General features: G+C 40.0%; 1 protein-coding gene across 8 annotated transcripts in view; it reads left to right on the forward strand.

Moving 5' to 3' along the window:
- Positions 1 to 27,909, forward strand: part of LOC111156802 (EYA transcriptional coactivator and phosphatase 1) — a 171,193-nt gene that overhangs the window by 33,463 nt on the left and 109,821 nt on the right. For 2 of the 8 annotated variants that reach the window (XM_022517864.1, XM_022517866.1), the window contains 3 exons: positions 8,543 to 8,612; positions 8,932 to 9,077; positions 12,729 to 12,851. In XM_022517864.1, the coding sequence (XP_022373572.1) occupies positions 8,543 to 8,612; positions 8,932 to 9,077; positions 12,729 to 12,851 (339 nt within the window). Of the gene's footprint in view, positions 1 to 8,542; positions 8,613 to 8,931; positions 9,078 to 12,689; positions 12,856 to 23,128; positions 23,134 to 27,909 lie in introns of those variants that run through there. The other 6 variants (XM_022517870.1, XM_022517872.1, XM_022517867.1 and 3 more) reach the window with 4 other exon arrangements.

Raw genomic sequence — 27,909 nt, forward strand, 5'->3', positions numbered from 1 at the left:
AGAAAATGGTGATAATTGATGCAGGGAGGTCCCTGCTGGGACAGCAATGGCTTAAATTCAAAACAGAAGTGGATCGCCTTAGAAAAAAATCACTTTCCCACGAAAACATCAGGAATGACTGGATGGGAATTAATGCAGATGAGTTTGAAGTGGAGGAGGAGTCAATATGTTCAGGAAATTCCTGCCTGATTTCTCTGTTCAAACCCTCCTGTAGCTCCCACATATCTCTCATATCTCTGGATAAATGCTAAGTCCTTGCGATAGCCACAAGCCCCATTGGACCTATTGCCTCCCTCCCACTAGTCCTTCAACATCCCAGACATTCCCAGTCAGGACCTTTGCAGTGGCAGTTCCGCTGCCTGGAGCACCTCTCTGTATACCTGTCTGACTCCCTCTCCACCTTCTGGTCTGTGCTCTCATCTCCCCTTCTCTATGAAGCACTCTCAGCCCCCATCTCGACCACCCTACTCAGTGTTGCAAAACTCTCACTATAGGCTTTCAGCCTCTCTGATGTGCTAAATACAACCTTACCCCCCCCCACACACACACCAATAACACAGCCTTTTATAATCCATATCATTTACTCATGTATTAGGTTTATGGTTGGTGTTTCATACTCACCAAAATGTAAGCTTGTGATGGTATAGATTTGTCTTGTTTTGTTCATTTGTATCCTTGACACCTGAAAGAGGTGCATATTAGGCACTTAGATATTTGCTAGATGAATGAATGAATGAATGAATGAATGAAGGTTTCTACTATTTCCTCTGAAGCAACTCAAAGTGAGGATAGTGCTAGGCTTATGAGCTGGAAGAGATGGAGAAGATTGAAATAGATGTCATGAGGAGTTGGGAAGCCTGAGGTTGCTTGGAACACAAAGGAAGGCTGGCAGTAGAGTCAGAGTCCACACAAGGGTAGAACTATGAGTGTGGAGCCTTTATCATAGAGCAATTTTTCTCTACAAGTGTTTTGCTACCCAGGTCAAAAGATAATTTTCTTTGTGTGTGTGTGTGTGTGTGCTTTTTTTTTTTTTAATTTAATTTTTTTCAGTGTTTCAAAATTCATTGTTTATGCACCACACCAGTGCTCCATGCAATACGCGCCCTCCATAATACCCACCACCAGGCTCACCCAGCCCCCCACCACCCTTCTTGATCCAGGGTTAAGGATTTTGCAGGTCAGGCATGGAAGAATATGAAAGTAAGAGAATTGAGGGTATTGATAAGAGTTTAAAATAATGATTCATATAACCTCCTGGGATAAGTATTGAAAAAAAAAAGGTAAGGGATAACAAATTGAGAGAAGATAAGGATGTCAGGGGTCCTGCATCTATGATAAGTTTGGAGAACAGATTAGATGGGAATAAGGGAAAGAAAATTCTGGCAGAAGAGGATGTTCTTTCCTTAGTCTCAGAACTCACTGAGGCCACTACCCCATGCTTCTGTAGTTAGTCCTCCATACTTCCCTTCCTCAGCCTTCATCACTACTTTTAAAGTTTCTTTTCATTGTCTTTCCTCCTGCTAAACCATACTACTATGAGAACAGAGATTTTGTTTGGCTTGTTCACACTTATCCCGGTGGCCATCGTGGAATTAAGCACGTGGATGCTGGTCAGTAAATGTTGGTTCAGTAAACAAATGAATTGGTTGATGCTGTTGTGGTATGAGACTGTGGAATGTGGCGGGGGGAAGAAAGGTCCACAATGTGTTCTTGAGCTTGATGGTTGGAGTAGAAGGCCAGAGTTGAGGCCTAGACAGGAGGAGAGAAGGGTTGGACCCATAACCCAAGATAACATTGGGACTTGTTAGGGAACAGAGTTAAATATAAAGGTTTTGATAAATGCAAAGCAGTGTGTAGGAGGTGGGTCATTCATGAAATGTTAAAGAATTGTCATAGACCTTAGAGAAGGAAGGGTTTTATGGGAGAGAGAAAAAAAAAAAAAAACAATTTGGAAGAAGCAGCAATGGGGTTATGTTTTTCAGGTCTCCGTAGTATCTGGAATCTGAGAGTGTGAGTAGGCTCTACTTGAAAAAGACATGTAGGAGAAGCAGGTCCTTGGAAAAAGGCTTAGCTGAAGGTGAAAGGATCATTTGGTGAAGAGACTGGAGCTATAGGGGATCTTGTTATCGGTAGATTGACTCTCCGTGTTGCGCAGTGGAGAGGGGTAGAGTGAGCTGGGGCATCAGGTCCAGGTATAGGAAAAATAAAGCTTTTCTCTTAATTTTTTTGTTCCTTCTTTCTTTTTGTCTTTCCTTGAGTTAAGATGCAAAAACTATGGCCAGGCTTTAGGGTTTATAAGGGAACGAGAAACCAATCTCCAAGTATTTGATTCCGAAATGGTCTTCACTTCTGTAGTCACTTCTGCTGCTTCTCCATGATGGCTTAAAAATGCACATCCCAACCATTCTGGGTGTCTCAAGGAAATAGGCAACAAGAATAAAGAGGAAACAGAGCTGTTCTGACACTGGTAGTAGCTGTCTCCTCCTCTGTGGAATGTGAGGCTCTTAAAGCATTAAGGAGGCAATGAGACTCCCTCTTTTCCAGGGAAATCACCAGGTATCCTGGTTTGGGGAGACTAGAGAAAAGCAGCTGATTTTCAAAGGCATGTTGCTGAACTGAAAATTGCAAGGTTGTTTATTATAGTTTTTTTAAAAAATATTTTATTTATTTATTTGACACAGGGAGAGAGAGATCACAAGTAGGCAGAGCAGCAGGCAGAGAGAGAGGGGGAAGCAGGCTCCCCGCAGAGCAAAGAGCCCGATGCGGGGCTCGATCCCAGGACCCCGAGACCATGACCTGAGCCAAAGGCAGCGGCTCAACCCACTGAGCCACCCAGGCGCCCCGTTTATTATGTTTTTAAAATTTAATGTTCTGCCCATTTATTGTTTACCAATGAAAAGTAATATTTTAATGATCTAAATGTTAAGAATAATTGGGATTGAAAATAATGTGTTTAGCAATTGCAAACTGTCTTTGCCTTCTGTTTCTTCCATTTCCATAAAGCTTAAGTTTATTATTAACTTATTACAGGAAGTGCCAGTTGATAATATTGATCATACAATGTTGATGTCTGGGGGTATTTGAAAATACCTGTGGCTCCGTGGGTTAAAGCCTCTGCCTTCAGCTCAGGTCATGATCCCAGATTCCTGGGATGGAGCCCCACATTGGGCTCTCTGCTCAGCAGGGAGCCTGCTTCCCCCCCTCTCTCCCTGTCTGCCTACTTGTAATCTCTCTCTCTCTCTCTCTGTCAAATAAATAGACAAAATCTTTAAAAAAGAGAGAGAAAAGAAAATTAGAAATAGGAACAGGAATGCTTCTAGAGGAGAAAAAAAATATCATGTCTGACGAATAGGGCTTTTGTCTTTTAATTGTTCCTAAAAAGATGTAACTTTGGGGTCTGACCCATTCAACAGTTCTGCATAGGGTACTTATTATATGTAAGATAGTGTTCTAGGCAGTGGGAATAGAGCAGTGATGAAGAAGATGAGGTCCCTGCCTTCATGGAGCTTTCATTCTGTGGGAGAGACAGATAATAAAGAGGTAAGTGGTAGTGTAAGTAACTAGGCTACCAAAAAACCCACAAAAACCAAAAACCCAAAGCAGCTCAAATAATACAGTGAAGAGTGGTTGGGGGTCTCTTGTAGAGGGAAGACAACCTCTCTGAGGGGAAATCATATGAGCAGGGATCTTAGTGAAGTGAGGGAATAAGTTTGGGTTTATGTATGCAAGTGTTTATTTATAAGTTTGGGTTCATTTAAATGTAACAGAAGGATAATGGGGCTTGGAGTTGTAGGCAGTTGTGACATAATCTGTATTTCTTTTGAGAGATCATCACTTGTGTGGAAAATGCTTCATGGGAAGAGAGAGGAGGGTAAATAGAAACTGACCAATGTTGCCCTGGCTCAGGAGAGAGAAGACTGTGTTAGCTCATGTCCTTCTTAGAAGAGCCACTGAGGCAGGACTAAATGTGTTAGGATTCCACTAGGAGAAAGGAGTGGAGAAGAGTGGGAAGGAGAGCCAAGTGGGGGGGGGGGTGTCCTGACTGCCATCGTCTGGTGGCCACCACTGTGGCAATTAGAACAGAGGGGTAAAGGAGAGCAGTGAGGTATAGGACATATTCTGAAGGGAGAGCTGGCTGAATTTATGATAAAATGGAAAGAGAAGAGTGAAATTTTTTTTTTTTTTTTTTTAGATTTTGTTTATTTATTCAACAGAGATCACAAGTAGGCAGAGTGGCAGGCAGAGAGAGGGGGGGAAGCAGGCTCCCTGCTGAGCAAAGAGCCAATGCGGGGCTCGATCCCAGGACCCTGGGATCATGACCTGAGCTGAAGGCAGAGGCTTAACCCTCTGAGCCACCCAGGTGCCCCAAGAGTCAAAACATTTAATCTTTGGACTTGCTTATCCAGCTGAGTGATGTTGACATTCACAAGATGCGAGTAGTAAGCTGAAGACGTGCTATTTTGGGGATTTCTGTTGACTTTCTCAGTAGTTCCTCAAGCTTGGGTCCTTCCCTCCCTACAACAAGATTTGGGGAACTTCTTTAGTTTCTATGTTAGAAGGAAGAGAAAGAATGGAATAATAGGAAACAAATGTGCTAAAACAGAGAGAGAGAGAGAGGTATTAGTTGCCCATGTGTTCCTAAAGTGTAATTTGGGATTTACTATGCCAAAATAACCATCTTATTTACTTTGAAGAATGACAAATGATCTGGGTTTATTCTGGTTATTCTGATCTCATGAAATGAAAATCAATCTGAATTCCTAAATTATTACGTAAAAAGTAAAAGGTGTTTTAGGCAATTAGGAGGAGAAGTACTTGAGGTATGAGATGGAAGATTCTTGACTTTAGGCCACACAAAATTGTAGGAGTTTGGGTTTAGGGAAATCCCAAAAGATACAGCTTATTTTATGGCATTAAATAATCATTTTAGGGGCATGTGGTTAGGTAATTAGTAGCAAGATACTTGGGCAGCATTACAGGTTCTTACTCACATGTATTTTATAAGGAATACTATTCATTCCTAATTATATTGCCAAAGAGCTAAATCAGGTTTATTATATATGTTTATATATGACTTAAAATAATTTAACCACCCTTCATATCATCAAGGTTTAAAAAAAAAAAATCTGCTTTGGTAATGACCTAAATCTCATACTGTAATCAAACAAATATCGTTTATTGATAATTACCACATACCAGGCCCTGTCAGGTGAGTGGAAATAAAGGTAAACAAGAGGTCCTGGGCCCCAGAAGCTCACAATTAGCAGAGGAAACTAACATCTCTACCTTACACATGCTAACTATAATGCAATGTGGTTAAGTGCTACATTGCCAATGTTTACAACACTCCAAGAAAGTAAGAGAAGGAAGACATTATCCTAAAGAGAAAATTATGTTTCAGTCCCAGCAGAGGAGGAAGTGTTTGTCAAGCAGGGGAAAGAAGGTCTTACAAGGCAGAGGATGTGGTAGGAAGAGCCACGAGCCAAACACGAAAATACACAGTGCCGACCGGCCATCCTCAAGCCCAAGGAGGCTACAGGTTACTAAACCCAGGAGAGGGTGGATGCCTCCATCTCCTCGTGTACTCTGCCAAGGAATTTGGAATTCTTCCTAGAGATAATGTGAGCACAGCTGAGACATGGCGAGTTGGAGAATGGACTTGAAGTTTCTGTTGAAGGAAGATCACTTTGGTGGCTGTGGCAGGAGTGTGTGGAGGGTGACAAGTGGCCTACAGGGAACCGGACTGAGACTAATGAGAACCTGAGCCAGGACTGGGGTGTGGGTGTGGAGTATTCAGGACAGCTCAACAGGCAATATCTGGAGTTGGGATGGTGACTTGACTCATGACATAGAAGAGAGGAAAGGAGATGATTTTGAGGGTGTTAGTTTCTGTGTAGCAGGTCAGGAGCTAGTATGTTTGAGGGAGAGAGTCGGGCAGACATGGGTTCAAATACCAGCTTTCCCATTTGTTTGCTTGGGTGTGTTACTTCATTTTTATGCCCCAGATGTACAATGGGAACAAAGAATCCTGCTTTTAAGTATTTTGCTGGACAGATGGTGATGCTGTCCATTGAGTAGAATTAAAAATGCAGAAGGGAGGGCAAATTTGGGGCAAAAATCATGGGACTCTGGAGATCTGAGCTAATTAACATTCCCCATTGCACTGTTCACTTTGTCAATGATCCCATTTAGTCCTTAAATGATCCTGGAAGGGGTAGGTGGTGTTCTTGCCATCATACAGGGGAACACAGCAAGGCTTAGCGGGGTCAGGCAACTTGACCAAGATAACCAAGAAGTTGGAACCTCAGTGTCAACCGAAATTAAATTCTGACTCCAGAACCTGTGCTTAGGTACCACACTCAGCAGCCTCCCAAATATCTTTCTTTAATGTGTACACACCTAAACTATGCATTTGCTCTTAAGGCATCATGGAGCTCCCCTTACCCTCTGTAACAACTCCGATATGCACCATTCTGTTATTCTGTTTGTTTGTTAAAAAAAAAAAAAATGCTGAGTATAACCTGTGAAGTTGAGTTTATGATGTTTTCGTGGGTCCCAACCCACAATTTGAAAAAAACAAAACAAAACAAAAAAAATGGGGATAGAGCTGGAAAAGCATGAAGGGGATTTCTGTGGCTTCCATCATCGCGTTGCACTGGGTTTTTGTTCTGGTTTTATTTATTTATTTTTTTAACTTATTTTTAACTGTGATTGTCCAGGGAATGTATTAGTCCTCCCCAGCTACTCTGCGGGGTAAATCTCCTTTGCCCTTGGTCTCTTTCCAGGCTTAGCAAAGCGGAGCAGGAAAGGTTGTCATTGTGGATGACCTGGGCAAGTGGTAGCCCTTGTTGTCCAAGTATTCTCTCACTAATCCCTCCCTTCTATAAATTGCAATATTTAACTAATCCCCTCACGACTGTTTGTGTGTCAACCTCCCCACATGGGACAGAGAGAACTTGTCTTTGCATGTCTGCATCTGCGGCATCTTGCCTGGTGCCTGGTACAGAGCAGTGACTCAATGTGGGCCCGCTGATGGGTGGGGGAGGGGCACCACCCAAGTTGGCCTGCCTTCACTTTAATGCAGACCCTGGCTCTGCCAAACTGAGAGCCACATGGGGGACGTCTGGCAGCCTATGTGTAAGAGTTGTGCTCATCTTGAGCTACTCTGCTGTCCTGGGTTAGGCCTCCCTGCTTTACATGGAGAGAATTATTCATCGATTACAATTCTGGTCCAACTCTATCACTCTTCTCCCAAACACAAATGGAGAATTAAATTTGAGAAATATAAATGTACTGATGTGATGGCATGAAAAACGTATACAACTTTGAGTGCATGGAACCTTACGGAAGGATTTTAATACACAGTATAGTTACTGAATAATAGAGCCTGTGAACACCAGGATTATTAGTGGGAGAAAAGATAAGCATATTATATCTTATAATTGTACCCAAAGAATATGCTTCTCAGCTAGAGGTAGAGGATAGGTAGAGGATAGGAAGAGTCTGGGGTGGGGGGGATATATATATAGATATGGTATCTTTTTAATATATATTTTACATATATTATACGTATACTTAGAAACACATGTGTATATATAAATATATATACTGTGTGTATATATATAAATATATAAAGTGTAAATGTATGTAATATATATGCACATGAAAGAGATAGCTCCTATTTACAATAAATAAAACAACTACCATTTTAATGCCTTATCTTCACAAAAATGGATTTTTGCTCTAGTTCAGAATGGATGTAAAAGAATGTTTGATAGAGTTTAGTGCATTTTCTGAGACCTACTGAATAAAGTCCATGTGATTATAAAGAGATGAACTTCTACTTGAATGCTTGAATAACGTCTTTAAATTAAAAAAAACAAAAACCTTTTTAGTGGAATTAACTGAAGTTGAGCACATTTAACTGAAAGGTGCAGGAACACCGCCTCAGTGCAAGAAAAAACAGGCTTAGTTTGCAACCTGAGAAATTTAAGAGCGCTATAGGAATGCATTTTTACTAAAAAATGTTGCTAAAGCAGTACAGGCAAATGAGGCTTGGCCCTATTTGTACTCACCTGAGAGCAGATTAGATGGAGGGTGGGGGGTTGGGGGGTTGGGCGGGGGTGGTGCTCTGTAATCCATTCTCAGGTGTGTGTGTTCGAAGCCCACACAATAGGCTAGGAGACCTTTGGGTCCCGCCCAGCCCTGCAAACTCACCCTCCTCCCACCCCTTTGAGCAGGTCCTTCGGAACAGTAGCCAGGACGCCTTGTTCTCCTGAACTGCCACTGACCGGTATTTCAGAAGACAGGGACTACTTTCTAAGAGTTAGTTTAACATTCGAACCCCTTAATCAGTTCTCATAGGTCGTTCAATATTTTTTAACTTTCTCTTAGGTTGAGCATATGAAAGTGCCATTTTTTTTTTCCAGGCCAAATATCTGCAATTTCGTATGGTCTCTACGTGTAGTTCAAAAATAGACCGATGCTTTCGACATATTTTGTATTTTGCTGTGATTATCGTGCATTTCTTTTTTTTTTTCAGCAATTGGGAGCAGTAGCTTCAGCCCAAGACCACCTCACCAGTTCTCCCCACCACAGATATATCCTTCCAAGTAAGATGTATTTTCTCTTAATAAATGACTTTTTTGAGTAACCTTTACCTTATTTCAAGTCATGTTTTGTGCCCACATGTTATGTCTTAATTTAAACCGAAGCTCATTTCCTAGAGACTTCAGTGTGTTTACCAGATTTATTTGGAGCATCACCTAGAAGAGATACTGAAGCATCTCAGTACTTTGTATATTATATTCAAAAGTTATACTTAAGGAGATAGTCTTTAACTGCAATTTGTAATATGGTTGTTAATCAGTTACTTTGCATGTTTCCATCTAATGCATGGGCTTTCTATTTTCTGTCATTTCTGACAAATAGCAGACCATACCCACATATTCTCCCTACCCCTTCCTCACAAACTATGGCTGCATATGGGCAAACACAGTTTACCACAGGAATGCAACAAGCGACAGCGTACGCCACCTACCCACAGCCGGGACAGCCATATGGAATTTCCTCATATGGTGAGTAATCCTGTTACCGCAGTAGCTGGGATGGAATGGGCAGGCCTGTGTGTGTGCACGTTTCACAGGAGTGGTACCCAAAGACTGTCATCTGGGGCCACTTTAGAAAGTGTTACCACCTTTTGTGTCTGAATTCTTCATACACTTGTTTTGAATGAGCCTTGTAAGAAGTGGTGGCTACTTATCTTGAGGTCAGCAGTGGCAACTAGATTGCCCGGGTCATAAGCCCTCTTGCTCTCATTGTTTTCCATTTATAGCTCGACTTTTAATTTGCCGCTTGAGCACTTGGTTCTGGAATCCAAAGTATTTTGGTGCATATTTGCGATAAAACTTCAGTGAATGGAGTCTTTGGGGGTAAAGATTCATTTCCTATTTCTCAGATGCCTACCTATGATTAGGGAAGTACAAACAGAATTCAACAAGCCCTTGCTCTGAACTGAAGGGTGGCAGTGCTTTCAGATTTCAGCAGGATCAGCCATTAGGAAAAATGATCTATATATCACAGCTTGGGCTGCACTTGAAAGAGGCAAAGCAGGAGACATGGAAAGCTCACATCCCTATTTGTTCCTTCCCACCTGGAGATTATCTTTATCTTGGTGTAATTTAACTCAGTTGTTAAGGATCAATACCTGTAAGTTAAAAATAAATCCAGTAAAACCCCAAAGTTTAATTTTAAGAAATCCTAGAATTTCATGATACCTTTTCTTCAGTTGAATTACAATGATAATTTAAGCAAATTGCACTTTGAATAGAAAAAATACGAATTATTAACATTCCCTTAAGGAAAAATAAAATCGAGTGATCAAGAAAAAGTACATGAGAGTTTGGGGGGAAAGACAGGTAGAATAAGTAATTCTGTGTTTATAGCAGTATATTGAAAGAAATAAGCATTTAAACATTTCATTAATAATTGAAAGGCAAATTACTTTATTTTTATTCTCTAGCTCCATCCCAACCAATCAACTATATATAAATTTCTTAGAAAATATATGTAAATTAAAATATAAATTATATATGACTTCACTCTCGATAGTTTCACTTCAAAACTATCCAGAACAGAAAGTTCTCTAGGTAGGTATTTTTAAGCCAGTTTTTAGAAACAACCAAAAAACGGACTTGCTAGAATTCTTTTATTTCCATAACTTTTACTCAAGATTTTTGAAAATACTATCAGATACAGATCAAATTTACCTGTAGTTTACTTTTAAACAATTCTTGCCTTAAAAGAGGAAAAAGGATCTCTGATTTGAATTGCATACCTTCAACTCTATAATGTGAGTTGAGGCGGTGCCAATTTATATTCTCAAAATGGATTGATAAGCTGATTATTTGAAGTGTAAATGTATCTTCCGGCCCAAACAGTACTAAACGACTGTAGCCTTACCAGTGCTGCCCCGGGAAGCTGCCATTCGTTCATGTCACGGCCTGGGCTGTCACGCACACAGCTCCTCTCTTGTTCTTTCTTCTCCCCATGGAGTCATGGTAGGGCTCTTTGCCTCTTTCTTGCCTGTGGTCTGGGACTGTTCCCGTTCTGAACCATTAGTAGATGTCCTTGTTGTCTGCAGTAAGTGTTCCAGGAGAGGAAGATGAGCAGAGGTGCTGAGATTCCCATCACAACTAGTAGAGGATGGGCATTTTAATGTGATAGGTCAGGAGATGGTTAAGAGCATGGCACTTTGGTCAAGGGCTTTGGCCTCTGGGCTGTCTGTGCTTACAAATCTGTCTGAGTCCTTAGTGTTTTCCCCAATCACTTTCTTCTCTTTCTGGGCCTTGAGTACAGAGAGATGCTCCCAGGGCTTCTGGCCAGGCATTCTGGCCCAGTGCTTTGAAAAATATGACCACCTTCTCCCCTCTGCTTGCTTGTGAAGGAGGAACACATACATTTGGGTTTTTAATGGCTGATAGTCAAGGTCCAGATGGTCTAAGAAGACTCTCTCCAACGATTTGTGCCCCCTACTTTTTACTTAGACCCTGTAAGAAAAGATAAGCAAATCTTCTCATGGTGTGAACAATAGATCGGTGGGAAAGCAGAACTCTACTATTCTCTTGATCTATATGGAGCTTAACAGTAAGATGAGTTCACAGGCTTGTCAGTGGAAGCCTTTGGAAAGGGTGCAGATAAGGGTGTTTTCTGCCTCTTCTTGTTCTTCCTTATCTGTTTTTATCACAAAGATTGAACCTCCAGGCTAAAACCAAAGATGGTACCAGGGAAGACTAAAAGCAGATTAATAAGAGTCTCAAATGGAAAGAGAGAAGGGGAAATCCCTGTTGGTGACAAGGAAAGGAAGGGAGTTTCTAGAGCCATCAAACCACCTGCCTTAGGCAGGTGTTTTTCCAGGGACCATTTATAAGTAGGGGTTATTCATTGGTTTGGGATTGCCTGCACATGAAAAAAAAAAACCAAACAAAAACAAAAAAACCGAAACACACTTTTTTAAAAAAATGTTAAGGTTATGTTAAGACTTAAATGTTAAGGTCGTTATGAGGTTATTTAGAGATACTCCAGGAATTGTAATAGGCTCTCTCGGCCAAGAGTCAGATTCTTCCACCGCCTTAGGAAAGTTACCTAATTTCATTCTACTGATGAAATTCCCCTAAAATGGAAATAAACAGTGAGACTACTGTGTATTCTAGATCCCAAAGATACCATTTATCTTAAGTGCAAAGTAAAATTATTCAAACACGTGAATTCGCTTGGCAGAAATTTTTCTCCCTTCCTTCTGTGGAAATTAAGGACAGTTGTGAACTTTCATGACTGTCTTTAATTATAATCCAGGGCCGAGCCCTACACAGCCCTACTGCCAACCCCCAAGTCCTGAAATTCGGATGTCAGCCTGGTGCTTCAGGAAGTAGTTGAGGGCCAAAAATACATTATTTTTATATTATCATGATGAGAAAGAAAAGTGAACTTTAGGCTACACTTAAAACAGTAAAATTGGAATAAATTCTTGAAACTACAAGGACAAAAAGGAATCTCCTGGTCAGCTTCACTTGTTTATAAAACACTGTGCAACTCTTCATGATTCGGTTTTTTAATAATCTCCTTTCTTTGTGCTTCCTTTCCGGTAGGATCTGGGTATTTGGGAGAAGGAACCCTAGGCTTGCTTACTTCTGTGCCTATTCTGACTTCAAAATGAGTTGTGTGCTAACATCAACTTTGGGCAGAAAGAGTAAGGAAAAGACGGGGTAGGGGGGGAATGCTGCAAGGCAAGAGACTAATCTCTTTTCAGAAAAGAGAATTTTGACACTAATCAACATAGTGACTTTTAGAATAATCTAGTTAAAGTTTAATTAAGGCCATCTCTTGACTACAAGAGATGCTCTTTTAATCTCTTATAAAACAAAACTACATATAGACACGATAGCATAGAAGTTAAAATTTATAGAAAATGTAAACCAGAAAAACAGGAAAGGACAATGTGAATAATCAGTCAAATCTGTAATACTCCTCTGTTTTTGTTTTTGGTTTTTTTCAATGGAAGTTCTAGTTTCGGGTATTCTAGTCTATGCCTGTACACCCTTGATAACTGAGATGACATTGGGAAGTGTTTGTGACTCAACAGCTGTGTGAGTGTTTTTGTGTATTGACCAGCTTTGGAGATGAACAGATAGATAAGCTATCACTAACTGATTTAGGTGCATTGTGGGCAGGCATCAAGACCGAAGGTGGATTGTCACAGTCTCAGTCACCCGGACAGACAGGATTTCTCAGCTACGGCACAAGCTTCGGTACCCCTCAACCCGGACAGGCACCCTACAGCTACCAGATGCAAGGTCTGTATACACGCTCTTTTCAACAACCCTGGAGTCTGACAGTGACTTTCTAGACTGAAACCCAGTTGTTGGGTGGAAGTAGTAGATGGGGGCTGAAGGCAGACTGGCCCGAGAGACAAGATAACCTGGTTCTGGTTTGGCTCTTCACTTACTTATTCTCTGGGCCTCTGTTTCCATATTTATGAGATCAAGGGGTTAGACCCAATCATCAATGAAGTTCTTTTCAAAAAGCTCTGAAATGCTCCCTGAAGTTGAAGTTTTCTGCTTTGGCCTCTGTCCATTCAAAAAGGAATGACAAACCCAAAGTCAATGACCTGAGAGGCTGGAGAGAGAAGTGCTCAAACTGTTGGCATTGGACAGCCTTTTGATAATGCTGTTGTCTTCAGTGTAATTATCGTAGCTATACAAGTAGACTGTGTGATAGACGTGAACTAAACGACCTACCAAGGATGGAGAGATCAAATCGACAACCACTCCATGCATCTTGGAGGTACTACTTCTAAGAACCAGTTCTTGGGCTCTAATTTTTAAACTGTGGACAAAACATAATGTAAATGCAAGTCAGATAGAAGAAAAGTTGAAAGTTGAACATTGTCAGTACTGTTTTTAGGAATACACAGGCATAAGTGTGATTAGCAGATCATTATCATGCAAATGTGCCTGAAAAATACCTGAAAGTGGGTCTCCTAATTGAAATAGTCTCCTAATTTACTGCAAATCCTTTCAATCACAATCTACGCTTACTAGTGCCACTAATTGAATTAATTCCCTTATCACTGCTTTTTGACTGAAGATGTTCTTTTTGTATTTTTATCTTTTTAATATCTTTAATCTTATTTTTCATTGCATTAAAATAGTTATAGCAGGTAAATTAGAAAACAGAATAAAAAATAATTAAAGATCTCATATATTTATTATTACTTTGATATATGTTCTTCTAGATAGGCAGTATGGGACCGTATTGTATAATAGAGTATTGCAACCTGTTATTTTCGGTAACAATAGATTGTGAATACATTGTAAACATCTTTCCACATCAATAAATTCTATTCTACAGCATCATTTTAATGACTGTGCAGTTTGATAGGTATATCTTATGTAACTACTCTCCCTTTTATTAGACAGCTAGAGCAATACCATGAGTGTTTACATTCTTAATTACTTCCTTTGAATGAATTTAACTGTGAATTGCTAAGTAAACTGTTTTAGACTCTTAAAGATTTGTTATATATTTACACAAGGAAGGGCTACATATTAGCATGAACACATTGGATAATATCTTTTTAAAAAGTGCCATTTTAGCAGGTACAAGATTTTATTGTTTTCATATACATTTTTAATTGAGAAGATAAATCATTTTTTCTTTTCATGGCAGTATTCATCTTTGTCTTATTTCATTTATTAAGATTCTTAAACTTTTGTAATATTTTATAGATAGATCTCCAGCTTATCATTTTTAGGTTTTTTTTTTTTTTTCCTGTTCAGTAAACTAAAATTTTATGGGACCAGTTCCATTAATCTTTTCAAATTTGGTTTTGCCTTTGGTATAAAAATACCTGAATTATACAGGCACCAGGGCGGCTCAGTTGGTTAGGTGCCCAGCTCTTGATTTCGGCTTGGGTGGTGATCTCAGAGTGGTGAGATCGAGCCCTGCATTGATTGCACTGTGTGCTAGGTGTGGAGCCTGCTTAAGATTTTCTCTCTTGCTCTCTGCCCCTCCCCCATCCCTCTCTTAGACTCTCTCTTAAAAAAAACCTGATTTATAAGGTTTGATATATTTGGTGGCTATAAAATAAAAACCGTCTTAGAACAGATAGTATGTGTTATTAGAGGGCTGTTACTGGATCTCTGATTCCAGAACTTTAAAGCTGCCTAGGAAAGAATTAGGTTTCTGCATGTACAACTCAACTGAGTATCAGTTGAGTAAAGGAATAAAAGGAAGAGTGATGAAAAGACTTTATTTTTTTAAAAAATATTTTATTTATTTATTTGGCAGATAGAGATCACAAGTAGGCAGAAAGATAGGCAGAGAGAGAGAGAGAGGAGGAAGCAGGCTCCCCACCGAGCCGAGAGCCCGATGCGGGACTCGATCCCAGGACCCTGAGACCATGACCCGAGCTGAAGGCAGAGGCCTAACCCACTGAGCCACCCAGGCGCCCCTGAAAAGACTTTATTAATGCATGTAATAGTCCTAAGCCTTGTAATGAAACAAATCGTAAGACAAACAAGGTCCGTTGGCTGGTAGAGCTTTCATTGGTGAAGGGCAGAGTCTCCTGAGCGCTATGAGAGAAGTACATAGGGCACCCTGGTAGGTCCTATTCTCTACTGAGCATCCAGGTCTCCTTGAGGAGAAGGTCTTTGGGTCCCGAAGGTGAGAAGGAAACAGGTGAAGCACGTCAGAGTGAGAGCTACCTCATTGTGTGTGATTGCTGGGCCCAAGCCCATCTTCAGTCTCTTGGCTACCTTTCCACAGTGAGCAAAGTACAGAAATTTCAAATTAAGTGTTTAGAAACTTATATAGTATGTCAATAGTAAAACTCAGGTTGGTTAAATCAAATAATAATTTCAAGAAATGGGACTTATATTCTCTTTTTTCATCTTCTTCTTTTGTAATACATTGCTATTGTATTTTGCTGACTTGTCAGTCCTGGAAGGACTGGGGAAAAAACTGGTCTTATATCTCAGAGACTTTGAGAAATAATGCACTTGAAATTTATTTTTATTCTTTCTTTCCTCTCAGATTGAAAGCTTGCACAGCAGAAACAATTCCTAAGGGGACTAACCAGCTATTAGAGTATAAGCATAGTGTTAGAATAGAGAGAAGTATGGAAACGGAGGAGAAAAGACAGACAGTTTGGAGAAGGAAAATCTATTTATGTTAATGAAGTAAGGACACACACAGCATGAAATACAGCATTGCTTCTCTACTCATAGATTTCATTGCATCTGGGCATATTGGATATTGCATTAAAATGTTTTTGTGTTTTTGTGCAGCCGTTGGTTAGATGGTCTTTCCAGTGGAATTTCAGAACCCATTTTCCATGCTTAAGATATTATTTTGTATGGATATTTCTATAATAGCACTTGACTCAATTTTAGATTATTAGATATAATACAACTTCCACAGATCAAGCCAGATAATTATATGCTATTAACTTGAAACATGCTAGTGTGATACATAATATGCTATAAACTCCTTATGGCCAGATTTGAATAAATAACATCTGATTAATATGTATTTCACAAATATTAAGTGCATCATGAAAAATGCTTCACTATTATTAAATGATTTTGTATAGCCAGTTGTGGGAGTCCATTGGCCTTTGAGTATCTTCTCAATATATCTTGCTTTAATATAAAAATTTCTATAATGTCTTAAATTATTTTCAAAATTCTCTGAATTCTTTTATCCTTAATGAATAACAGTGATTTTTGTTTACGTCAATCTCATTTTAGAGCTATTAAAAATTCTTAGAATCCTGGAAGAAGCTATATGTATTTTAGTGATTTGGGAGTGTTTTACCTAGCTTTTTCTCCCCAAGATCTTCTCACCTTTAAAATATAAGGTACAATAATTAGTTATTCTACTAGAGATTTAGCTACTAGAATTTCACAACACTAGAAGAAATATTCTAGTAATCTAGATGACTCAGACTGAAATGTGGCATGTGTGCTCACTGTGTTATGCTGATTTAAAGAGAATGTACGGTGATCCCTTCTTTGATTCTGGCAGACATGGTAGATCTAGACTAACGGCCCAGTGAAATCTTGCTCTCTGGTTAACAGCATAGGTTCTAGAGTCAGACTGCCTGTTGAACAACTCTGCTGTTGCTGTCAGTGGGCCTTCAGCACAGCCCCTGACTTCACACCTGCATTTCCTTACCCTCAGGTGGGATTATTGTCTATTCCCATAGTGGTGGTGTGAGATATAATTGAAATCATCCAGGTAAATCACTCTGACCAACGCAGTAAGGACTTAAGGGATTGTTGTCTATTCCCATAGTGGTGGTGTGAGATATAATTGAGATCATCCAGGTAAATCACTCTGACCAACACAGTAAGGACTGTAATGATTGTTTTCATTGTTACCGCTCTCACTGTGGTGGTGATGTGGTTACTATTATTACTGCAATTTTCCAGCTTTTTCAAGTAGTTCCAAATTAGGAAGCACTACCTAAATGTTCCTATTCCCCAGGAGGAAACAAACAATATATAAATTTAATATAGACATAGTATACTAAAGATATGTATATGTGTGTATATATATATACATATATATACATATATCTCTCCAACAAAAAGATTTCCAAGAACCCAGTAACCAGGTAAGCATAGGAAAAAAAAAAAATTCAGATCTAACCTAATGTAGTGGCAAAAAGAAAAGTCACTGTCAGTAAAAGTCAGGCTGTTTGTACATGAGACAAAAACTAAGGGGAAAGACTGGAAGAAAAAGGAGCATAAAGAAGAAACCCAGAAGTGAGAGGACGCTGTGTTGGCAAGAGTGGGGACAGACATTGGAAAGTGAAAGCAGTGGGACACACAGAAGGGCTGCTGGCAAAGATAGGAGCTCAGTTCTGCAGAGGTGGAGAGAAGGAGGCATGAACCAACTGTTTATGTCTCAAAAATCCCTCTATCATCTCTCTACTTTGAGCAAGAAGATTAGCAAAAGAAGAGGCAGCAGCCATAAACAGCAAATTTTTTATTCAGAAATCAAGGTTAAGGGGGCACCTGGGTGGCTCAGTCAGTTAAGTGGCTACCTTCGGCTCAGGTCATGATCCCAGGGTCCTGGGATGGAGCCCCACATCAGGCTCCCTGCTCAATGGGGAGCCTGCTTCTCCCGCTGCCTCTACCTGCTGCTCCCCCTGCTTGTGCTCTCTCTCTCTGTCAAATAAGTGAATAAAATCTTAAAAAAATCAAGCTTAAGGAAGAAGATAGGACCATGACAAACTATGCTACCCAGATGGAAAATTCTAGTTCCCATACATCAAAATAACACTTAATATTTATTCATTATATATATGTGTATATAGATATAAATATATTATGTATAATATATATAACATTCAACAATGATTAATGCCAACAACTATTCTAATTATTTTACACTTGTTGTCTCAATCCTTCTGAAAACCCTGAACAATGACTTTAAAGGATAAAAATATGAAAATGCCAAAGAATGCCTCAAAATGGAGAATGGTTTAGAACTGTCAGGCCCTCCTGTGTTGTAACGCATTGAAATTATAGTGCCAGTAGGGGAGCCTCTTAGAGAAAACTACAAAAAAAACCCAAAATGTAGTTGCTTACAGTGTATACATTCTGAAGCACAGATTTGCTCTTTAACTAACCGAGACATTGCATTACAAAACTAGGTATATAAATGTTCAAAAATAACATCTCTAGAAAAAAAAAATTTCAGATAATTCATTTTTTTAAAGATTTTAATCACTTGTCAGAGGCAGAGAAGGAGAAGGGTGAGCAGCAGGAAGAGGAAGAAGCAGACTCCCTGCTAAGCAAGGAGCCTGATGTGGGACTCGATCCTAGGACCCTGGGATTGTGACCTGAGCAGAAGGCAGACACTTAACCGACTGAGCCACCCAAACCTCCCTAGATAATTCATTTCTCAGCACTATTTGTACTTTAACACTTTCACGGTACTTACTGGACAGATTTATTTGGTAATATGTGGGTACGTGCCACTGCCAAGCCTTATGAACTTACGTCATTCTTGCTTCCATGTTTGGTCTAGGTGATCTTTCTGGATCCTTCTAGCTTCAGCATTTAGCACTTCTGATATGGTAGGCTTCCATGGATCATGCACATACCAGATTGTAAACCAAACAAGGATTGAATTTTTGTTTTATATGCACTGATGCTAATGACTCATGATGGGTTTTTTTTGTTTGTTTGTTTGTTTTTTTGACCGATGATGTTAATAACCTCATGGATTGGGAAATTCGGTAGCCTTTGCTTTTGCTGCAGGATTGCTAGAAAATTCTACTTATCTTTTCTCTGTCTCTCTTGTACCTCCAGTGGAGGATTAGAAACTTAAGTTTAGCTGAGGAAAGCAAAACGTTACTGTTTGTAGACAACCGTAGGGTTCACCCTGAGGAAGTGAAAGCCTTGCTTTTAATTTGATACCTTCTTGCTCCCAGGATCAGCCTCAGTATTTCTAGAAGACACTTTGGAATTGTGTGAGGAGGTTTTCCATCACACACCATTGACAAAGTCTGTGCAAATTAGCTGAATGGATGAGTGTGAATGGACGTAGGGTGCCTGGAGACTTTGGGTCAGTGAGGCAGGTGGTGTAGGGAGTGTTTCCAGTGCTGCTGGCCAGTCTGACGGCACTGAGATGGTGAAGCGGGGGTGTTGTGTGTGCCTGTGTGTGTTGGGGGGAGGAGGAGTATGTATGAGTAGGTATGTGTCCATATAAAAATCCTCCCAGGAGAAACTGCTTCGACGTTTGGCTTACTGACCAATTTCCCAGAATATCTGCTCAGTTTGTCATAAACTGGTTTTATTCACGCTTTTATGTACAAAAGGCAATTGACCTGAAATCAAACTGTTATTTTTTTTTTAAACACACGTTCCAGAGTTGTTTGCTTCGCCCTTCCTTTGCCCCTGCATTCCATACAGCATAGGCTCAGAGTTCTATCCAGCACAGAAAAGAAGAAACCGCATTCATAATTCGGAGGGTGAGTCACATACAGAAAATGACAGTTTGTTTGGCAGTTTATTTAAGGTAAGGAAGAGTAAACATTTTCACACACACAAAAAAACTAAGATCAGACCGGTTCAATGAACTGAACCTCAGCTTTGCGGAAAACCCAGTGTTCCATAATAACTTAGTCCCGTTGATTCTTAATGGTTACAGGCAGTCATCGTCTTTACTCATATTTTCATCTCTGGTATCAGTTATAGAATATGCAAATGTCTGTTAAAGGTGGAGAGGTCAATGCCACAAAGAAGGTTAGAGATTAAGATTGAGGACCCTCGCTCTCTCCATTTGGAGAAGTGATTTTGGAATTTAGCATAATAAAAATCTTGGTTAGTATATGATCGTGGTTTGTTCAAAGCAATCTTCCCTTGTGTTCATGCTCGTTGGAGGAGCTGGTTGGGGACATCACAGAATGAGAGTGGGGGTATCCAGTGCTTTTCTGAGTGTTTTATTGCCCCAGAATAGTGGTTGTGGTGCGGGGCATTCCTGTCATTCTGCACCAGGAAGGTGTCAGGATTGGCCGTGATAGATAGGAGGGGCTACCCAGATACACACGCCTGAAAACCGGAGGGCTCTGGAAACTTTGCTTTGTTTATTTTCCTTAGGCTTTATTGCTCTCACTTAGAGAAGAAAATAACACAAATTCTGACTGCCTCTTTGTATATGGTGTTGTTCATTCTGTTAAAGAGATTGGGGTTTAAACCCGTGAGGAAGAAAAAAAGGAGGGCAGGGGTTTGTTAAAAGGTACGTGGCAGGGCTCACTATTGTGCAGCTTTCCACACTGCCTTATCTGGGGCTCATTATCCAGTGGAAATGATCTAATAATAACCTAATGAGGGAAACCATCCTTGTTTCCTTTGTTCTGCCCGTCCAGGGCTTTTTAAACATATAGCTGAAGTGTTTCCGTGTACGAGTCATTTAGAAGCTCAAAATTGCTTAGTAAAATGTACTTTGAAAGTTTTTCATTGCCCATAGAAATGGTATTTTTCAAAAAGAAAAAAATAGCAAACTCCAAACTGCATGGTTTTAAGGAAACTTTTTTTAGAATCTTCTATGATAAAAGCAGTTGAGGTTTATACTTTCTGACATGAAAGGACATGTTACAGTTAGAACTGCGGAATCACTCCTGCAGCTTGCGCTGGTGTTCAGAATTTCTCCTTAATTTCTTTGCCAGTCCACTCACATTGATATTTTAGTTCATGGCCTTTTTTGCATTCTAGGACTTTTTTATGCTTACGTTGATTTTTTTAAAGTAATGTTCCATTTTATCTTTTTTGGCATTTTTGTGTTATTTCAACTAAAGGGTATTGAAAATTGTACCAAATTTTGTTGAAATCCAGCTGTTGCCATAAGTCATCAGTGATCAGTACCCAATTTGTTTTTTATAGGGATTGTTAAAGTATATAGAACTAGATCAAGAAAGGTAAACGCAAAGGCTTTCCAGTTCTTATTGCCTAAGTTAAAAACGCTCTTTGGAATATAAAAACTGTTACCGGGATAAAAAGGAAAGCTTGGTCGCTGAAAGTCCTTCTTGTAAGAAAGGGGGAAAACTTTGGTATTAAATAACCCATCTGGCTTTCAGAGGCTTGTCCCTGGGGAGTTGAACTAACTTCTGCCACATAGATCGCGCCCGATGATGGACATAGCCCATGGCAAAGAGGCCAGAGAAGGAAAGCAAATGGACTTCTGTGAAAATACACGAGGGGCAAATAGCATCCTGCTTGCCGAGGAAGTGCTAGGAAACACTCTCAGACATGGGGAGTACAGACAGGCCCCAGCAGGTCCCAGCATTCTTAGGTTGGCTGGGATTCTGGTTTTTAATGTGAGTCCTTGTTCTCTGTGAAGTAGACCTTTGACCTACATGTTAGTTAGCCTTTTCTTTTCCTAAGCGTTTTGAAGTTCTAGTTGGGCAGTATTCTCCAGGTTAAATCACATCCGAAACTTCGATACTTTAAATTATGGAGTGTGTCAATATCAACTATGTTCTTAACATGCTAACTTCGTAGGGGTTTATTAATCAAGGTTCTGAGAGGTTGGCTTATTTTTAAACTATAGTTGCTTAGTACCTATAGAATGACGTGGCCCACACCGGGCTTTCTAGCAAGACTGTTTCATGTTTGTTACGGTTGAGGAGACCACCACCCTTCTCTGTAGGAACCCCTGACAGTGACAAGAGGAAAGCAAAATCTTTGTGATCCATGGTCTGTGGGCATCTTTATATAAAGGGCTTTTCAAAATACTTGCTAGCCTACAGGAGAGTTCTAAGGAGGAAATCTTTTAGAAATGAGATGGTTTGATGGCAAATGTATTCATTAAATTTTTCAGGTGCCTTTGTCTCTACCGTCTGCGATGTTAGTGTAACCAGAAATTAAGACCACTTTTCAGAATATACAATTCACTTTCAAAGTCACTGAATCAGAAAATCTGAACGGTGGGGTATGGCATGGTACAGTGACCTGAAAGTGGAGACAGTGGTCCTTCCCTAACTGAGAATCCTTTTGCACGAGAGAAAGTAGCTTCACCCTGCTTCTTGGCAAAGGAGAAGGATCCCTGCCTCAGCTACCTCACCGTCTGATGGTGGAAATAACCAGAGAAAAAATGGGGTGGAAATACCAAAATATAAATGGACTGTAAAAACAGAATATTATTGCATTCTGAATATAAAATTTCTCATATGCAAGCAAGACTCTTAATTTCATTATATACCCACGGGATGCCAATATCTGAGCTAATAATAGCCTCTTAGGAGGCCCATGTTTGTGTGGTAAGATCAGTGTTCTATTAGGACACCTGTGTGGTATTTATAGGGATATGACATCCTTGTACCATCTCTGGGATCCAGGGGTACTGAACATCTGAAACCGGTGAGATTTTATGAGCTGTTCAAAATCCATGAAGTTTAATCAGTTTAAAATCTTGTTTGATCATTTAAAAAGCAAAACAAAACAGAGGGCACCTGGGTGGCTCAGTCTGTTAAGTGGTTGGTTTGGCTCAGATCATGATCCCAGGATCCTGGAATTGAGCCCCCACATCCGCCTCCCTGTTCAGCGGGGAGTCTGCTTCTTCCTCTACCCCTCCCCCCCAACTCATGCTCTCTCTCAAATAAATAAAACTTAAAAATAAATTTTAAAAATCTTACTTGATTTAAAACTCTGATAGATTTTCTTTTTGGAGATTTAGAAATATTTTAAATCCTTCCAGAAGGATGTTTATTCAAGCCTGAATTTAATTTTCTTTAATTTAAATCTAAAGTAGTGTCTGTAATCTAGTGTTTGAAGATAAGCCTTTATACACCATTTAGTTTAAGGAAAAAAAAACCACTAAAGTGTGTGTTCTTTAGATAAAATCTGAGAAATAAGCTGTTATTAATTTGTTTCTCCTCTCCCTCTTTTTTTCACTGCTGAACAAATAAGGAAGTTGAAACAAGTTTTTCTCTTGTGATGTCTATCGGCTTTCAAGTTGCCCTTCCAAAGTGCCCATAATTACCATCATCATCACCAAAAAAAAAAAAAAAAAAAAAGTGATTAAAAGTCTTCCTCCAGTCCATACACCTGATTTTTAGGACAGGTGTATTATTACCGGGTCCTTTTGTCACTTACCACACTGAACTAAAATTCTCAAGCACTGGTTCTCACATGAGCCTGGATGAAACCCTCAAAGGCATGAATCAGCCATGGCTTATCCGTCTCCATGTGAGGCAGGCAGGAGAAATACCACACAGGAATCTAAGGAACAAAGGATAGAAGCAAGACTAGCAAAGAGGCAAATTCCGTGGCTTCCGTTAGCAAGCTGGGATTCCCAGAAAGAGAAATCCATGCAGAGAAGACTTGTCAGGGAAAGCTTATTGGAAAGCTAGGACTTGAACCAGGCCTTCCAGGATGATGAGAAACAGACTATTAGACGGAAGCATGAGAGGAGAGGAGCTTTCTCCTCTCATTCCAGAAGAATGAGTCTGATGTGTTTCCAGGATCCCAGGGATCTTGTCCTGAATTAATAGAGCGGACTGTGGATGAAGAAGCTTAGGCAGGATCCATCCCAAACTCTCCTCCCCAAACCCCATGTCCCTTCTCCAGGCCCAGTTATATGCACATACATGTCCTTACATGTGTGACAGCTTCCCCCCACCCCCTCCACCCTCTAACGTTTCCTGGGCCACAACATGTTCCTATTGGCATGTTCAGTGTCCACATTCTTGGGTTTTTCAGTTGAAGAATGCCATGTCTTTCCCTGAACTGTTAATCTTTTCTTAAATGATCAAGAAACTTCTTTCATCTACTTCTCATCTCTCCCCCTGCTTTTCTAAGAACATTTCACTCTCTGAACTTCTCCTTTGGGCACTTTTCCCTCACTGCATGCCAGAAACACACTACTTGTTTTTTGTTTGTTTGTTTGTTTTGTGCAGTTATATTTTCCTTCCCAAACTAACCTGGTGCTTTCATTCCCTTGAGTAGCTTTGTGTCTTAGAGGTGTTCTGAAAGGAAAAATGATCTCAGTGTTCTTTTCTTTTCCCCTCCCTGCCAAAAAAAGTATCGCTATGATTTTTCACAATAGTGAACTATTTAAGTAGATAAGATTTTTGTCTTAACAACTGGGTAGCAAGTTTCCTCCACTGCCGCCCCGCTTGGAGTGTGACTTAATTCCAAACTGTACCAAGAATTAATACTGTGCATTACTGGACCTTCACTGGAACCTATCCCTGTCATACTCCCTAATTAAGAAATGAGTTCTAAGTGGGAATTCCTTCTACTTTGGCGAATTTTTGTAACGTTCTGTTATATAAAATACACAGCATTTTATTACACAATATATTTGCTCTTTTATTTACCTAGAAGTGGCTTTTCACGTATAGTGGTTTGTCTCTAGGAAGGAGAATACTTTTTAGTTGTTTTGATAAAGAAATTCTGAATATTAAGTCTAGTTCTCTGACCTAAGGTAAAAGTGAAGACTCATGAATCAAATAGAAACTCGCAGCAGATGGATCCTCAAACGGACAAAGGAGGTCTGTTTTCCCTCGTCACATCTTGCCCTCTCTCCCCCTCCGGCATCCATGTTCAAGCCTGGGGTAGGGCAGCCTTCTCCACAAACGCGCCTCTCCTGCCGGGGCTGCTCAGGGTAGGAGGTGGGTTTCGCAGTGACACACTGAAACTTTCTCAGGAGCATTGTGGTGGTTCTGTTGCCATTGCTTTCTGGTGTTCTGACCTGGTGAAATTCATCGGGTGGTATGGGCACCAGATCTGCCTGGGATCAGCTGTCGCCTTGGAACCCTCACCTCCTTTTACGAGCTCTCCCACAGCTTAAGGACCCAAACTTTCCCTAAACAGTCTCCTTAAACTTCTACTCTAGAAATGCTTGGTGAGTGTGATTCCTTTCTTAGAGGAAAAAAGCAAGCCTGTACTGGTTACATGTTTCTGAAGCGACTATGGAAACACCCGCTGAACTGGTATAAAATACAGTCGCAGGTACTTGAGGAGTTTGATAAACCTGTGGCTTTTTAGGTCAAACCCTCCCTCTTCTACCTCAGTGAGATGGTTGGTGATTCCTCTGTCTAATGCGGGGTGTAGATATGTGCCTTTTAACAGACACCTCCCGACAATTGCCTGGCATGTGGCTGTAGGTTGGATATGCTAAAAAATAATTTTTTTCCAAGATCTTCTCCAACCCCTCTCTCCTCCCCACCACCCTGGTCCCAATTGCTTTGAGAGGTAATCTACTGTGGGGATTAGGAACATAGCCTCTGGGGCCAGGTGGCCCTGGATACTCTTCATAATCTTTGGTGGTTTGCCCATCTGTAAAGTGGGGTGTAAGTTCTCCTCTCATGAGGCAGTTAGGAGGGCCCAGGGAGCTGTAACATGGAAACTACTGGCTCAGAGCCAGCGCTCAGTAACCTTTAAGTGCTATCAGTTGTACTTATGCACATCTATTTTGCTTCTGATGTTTTTCTTAGTCCTGTAGAAAACTAGAGTGAATTTCAGGGCTTCTATAAAGCTATATAGAGAAGGTAAGAGGTTGTGAGAGAGCATTGTGTAGACTCTGAAACCAGACGGAGCTGGGTTCAAATTTCACTTTTACCCCATTAAAGCTGTATGATCTTGACCTAACCCTCTGTTTCCTTATTTGCAAAGTGGGAATATTAATACTGCCTATAGTATCAAGCTGTTGGGTTTAGATAAAGCATATAACAGAGGAACACACTCCTAGCACATAGTAAGTACTCAGGGACATTGTCCATCTTTACTGTTACTCTATTTTGTATTCTGGTTATGTTTGTATGGGTTGACTACAAACATCCAATTCTATAAGCTCTAAGATTTCTTTTTAGCCTGTTTAATAGGGAAGGGACTAATGAGTTTAAATGTAATTATTATTTGAGGCTGGCTCAGTCGGTTGTGTCCCACTCTTGATTTAGACTCAGATCATGATCTCAAGGCCCTGAGATCAAGCTCTGTCCACATGGGCTCTGTGCTCAATGGAGAGTTTGCCTCTCCCTCTCCCATCCCCTTTCCTCTCCTTCATGCAAGTGTGTTCTCACAAATTAAATAAAATCTTATAAAAAAACATGACGAGTATTTGATTTGTATCAATTTTCTAATTAATACTAATTAGCTTAAAACACTGATGAGTAGTCCTAGATGTATATAAATATATATAAATTTGTGTGCCTATTTTATAAATTTATACAATAAATTATACACAAACGTACTAATGTAAATATATAAATATATGTTATACATGTAAGTTATATATAAATTTATATAATAGAAATATATAATGTATCAAAATATATATAAATTTATATAATACTATGTATACATTACGGAGGTAGGTAGGTAGGTAGACAGACAGACAGGAGATTCAGTAATCCAGGCTTAGGAGGAAAGAGAAGAGGGGAATTTGGGGAAGGTGTTTGAGAAGAAAGGTTTCTAGTCCATGCTGAGTTATGAAGTTGATGAGATATTAGTCAGGATACAATGGGGAGGAAGTAAGAGGTGCAAAAAGCCGCCTTAAGAGAACCACACGTTGCTTCATTTGTGTGAAGTTAGGTTGGAATGTGTATCTGGCTGGATTGGGTTGAGGTTCCTGGGATGAAACCAGAGAAGTCCGAAAGATAGACTGGAACCAGACCAGGGTCTAATAAATAAGCTCTGGGAAGGAGTTTGAATTTTATCCTGAGGGCAAGAGGAAGCCACTAACAGTTACGTTAAAAAAAAAAAAAAAAAAAAACAGGGGAGTGAGAAGATCAGATATGCACATTAGAGAAAATATTCTACCTTTGTGGAAAATGAACTGGAGGGGGCCGGAAAATGGGCAGGAAACCAGTAAAGGAGGCTGTTGCAGAAAGCCAGTGCTGGTGGCCTAGACTGAAAGTTAGCTGCCCTCTTTGCCTAAGTCCTACGTGAAGGCAGGTGGTGTGGCCCTACAGATCCAATGCTGGTGGTGAAAAATGAGTATTGCCTGAGCCTGAGTCCCTAGTATGTACCCCTCTCCCTGAAGTAACTTAGACCCTTTTGGAAGTTGCATTAAGTCTCCTAGGCCTCAGGAGTGCCATTATGCCTGCTGCAGTGTACTAAATGGAATGGAATCTCAGCCAGCTGTCAGCCAGTAAATGACTATAACTTATGTTGAACTCCAGCTAATGTATAGCCTTAGAAGTAGCATTAAGTCTGGAAAGTCACTTGGGTACCATTTCAAGTACTGAATTGTGATTTACTTGGTCATACCTCAGTGGCCTTATGTGCCAATATAGCTTCCGTGGCCTTTTCTACTCTGTTCCAGGGAATAACTTATGGAATGAAAACACCCATTTTAAAAATATATTTTCTATATCGTACTCATTTTCTTGGTGGATAGGGATTGTTGAGGTCAGTATTTATTGTTCAAAAATGTGTAGTATAAATGAAAGTAGCAAGTCATAACCTAGAAATGTGCAGTTTTAAATGAAAGTAACAAGTCATAACCCAAAGTAATGTTTCCTATTAAATGTATATAGTAAAGTTTAAAAAAGTATTGATATTGCACTCTTATCCAAAAGAAATTTAAATTTTATTTTTACAAGGCAAGTTTACGCTGTTCAGTGTAAGTTTGCTTTATATATAAAATATCAATATTGATTAATTATTTGCTGATAAATACAGAGTGAGTCACATGCCCATGAGGTCCAGTACTTAAAAAAAAAAAACAAAACTGATGTCATCCTGATAAGTCCTGTGAGGTCCCAAACTATGTCTCAGTCATTCTTTTATCCCCATGTAATTACCACCACGAGTCCAGCACTTAATATATGTTTAGAAGTTTGTGATTGTCCCATGCTAATGACAGTAATAGGGGAAGCTTGCCTGAAGCCCC

Source organism: Enhydra lutris, unplaced genomic scaffold, assembly GCF_002288905.1.
Source record: "Enhydra lutris kenyoni isolate GAN:26980312 unplaced genomic scaffold, ASM228890v2 scaffoldscaffold49, whole genome shotgun sequence".
NCBI classification, from domain to species: Eukaryota; Metazoa; Chordata; class Mammalia; order Carnivora; family Mustelidae; genus Enhydra; species Enhydra lutris.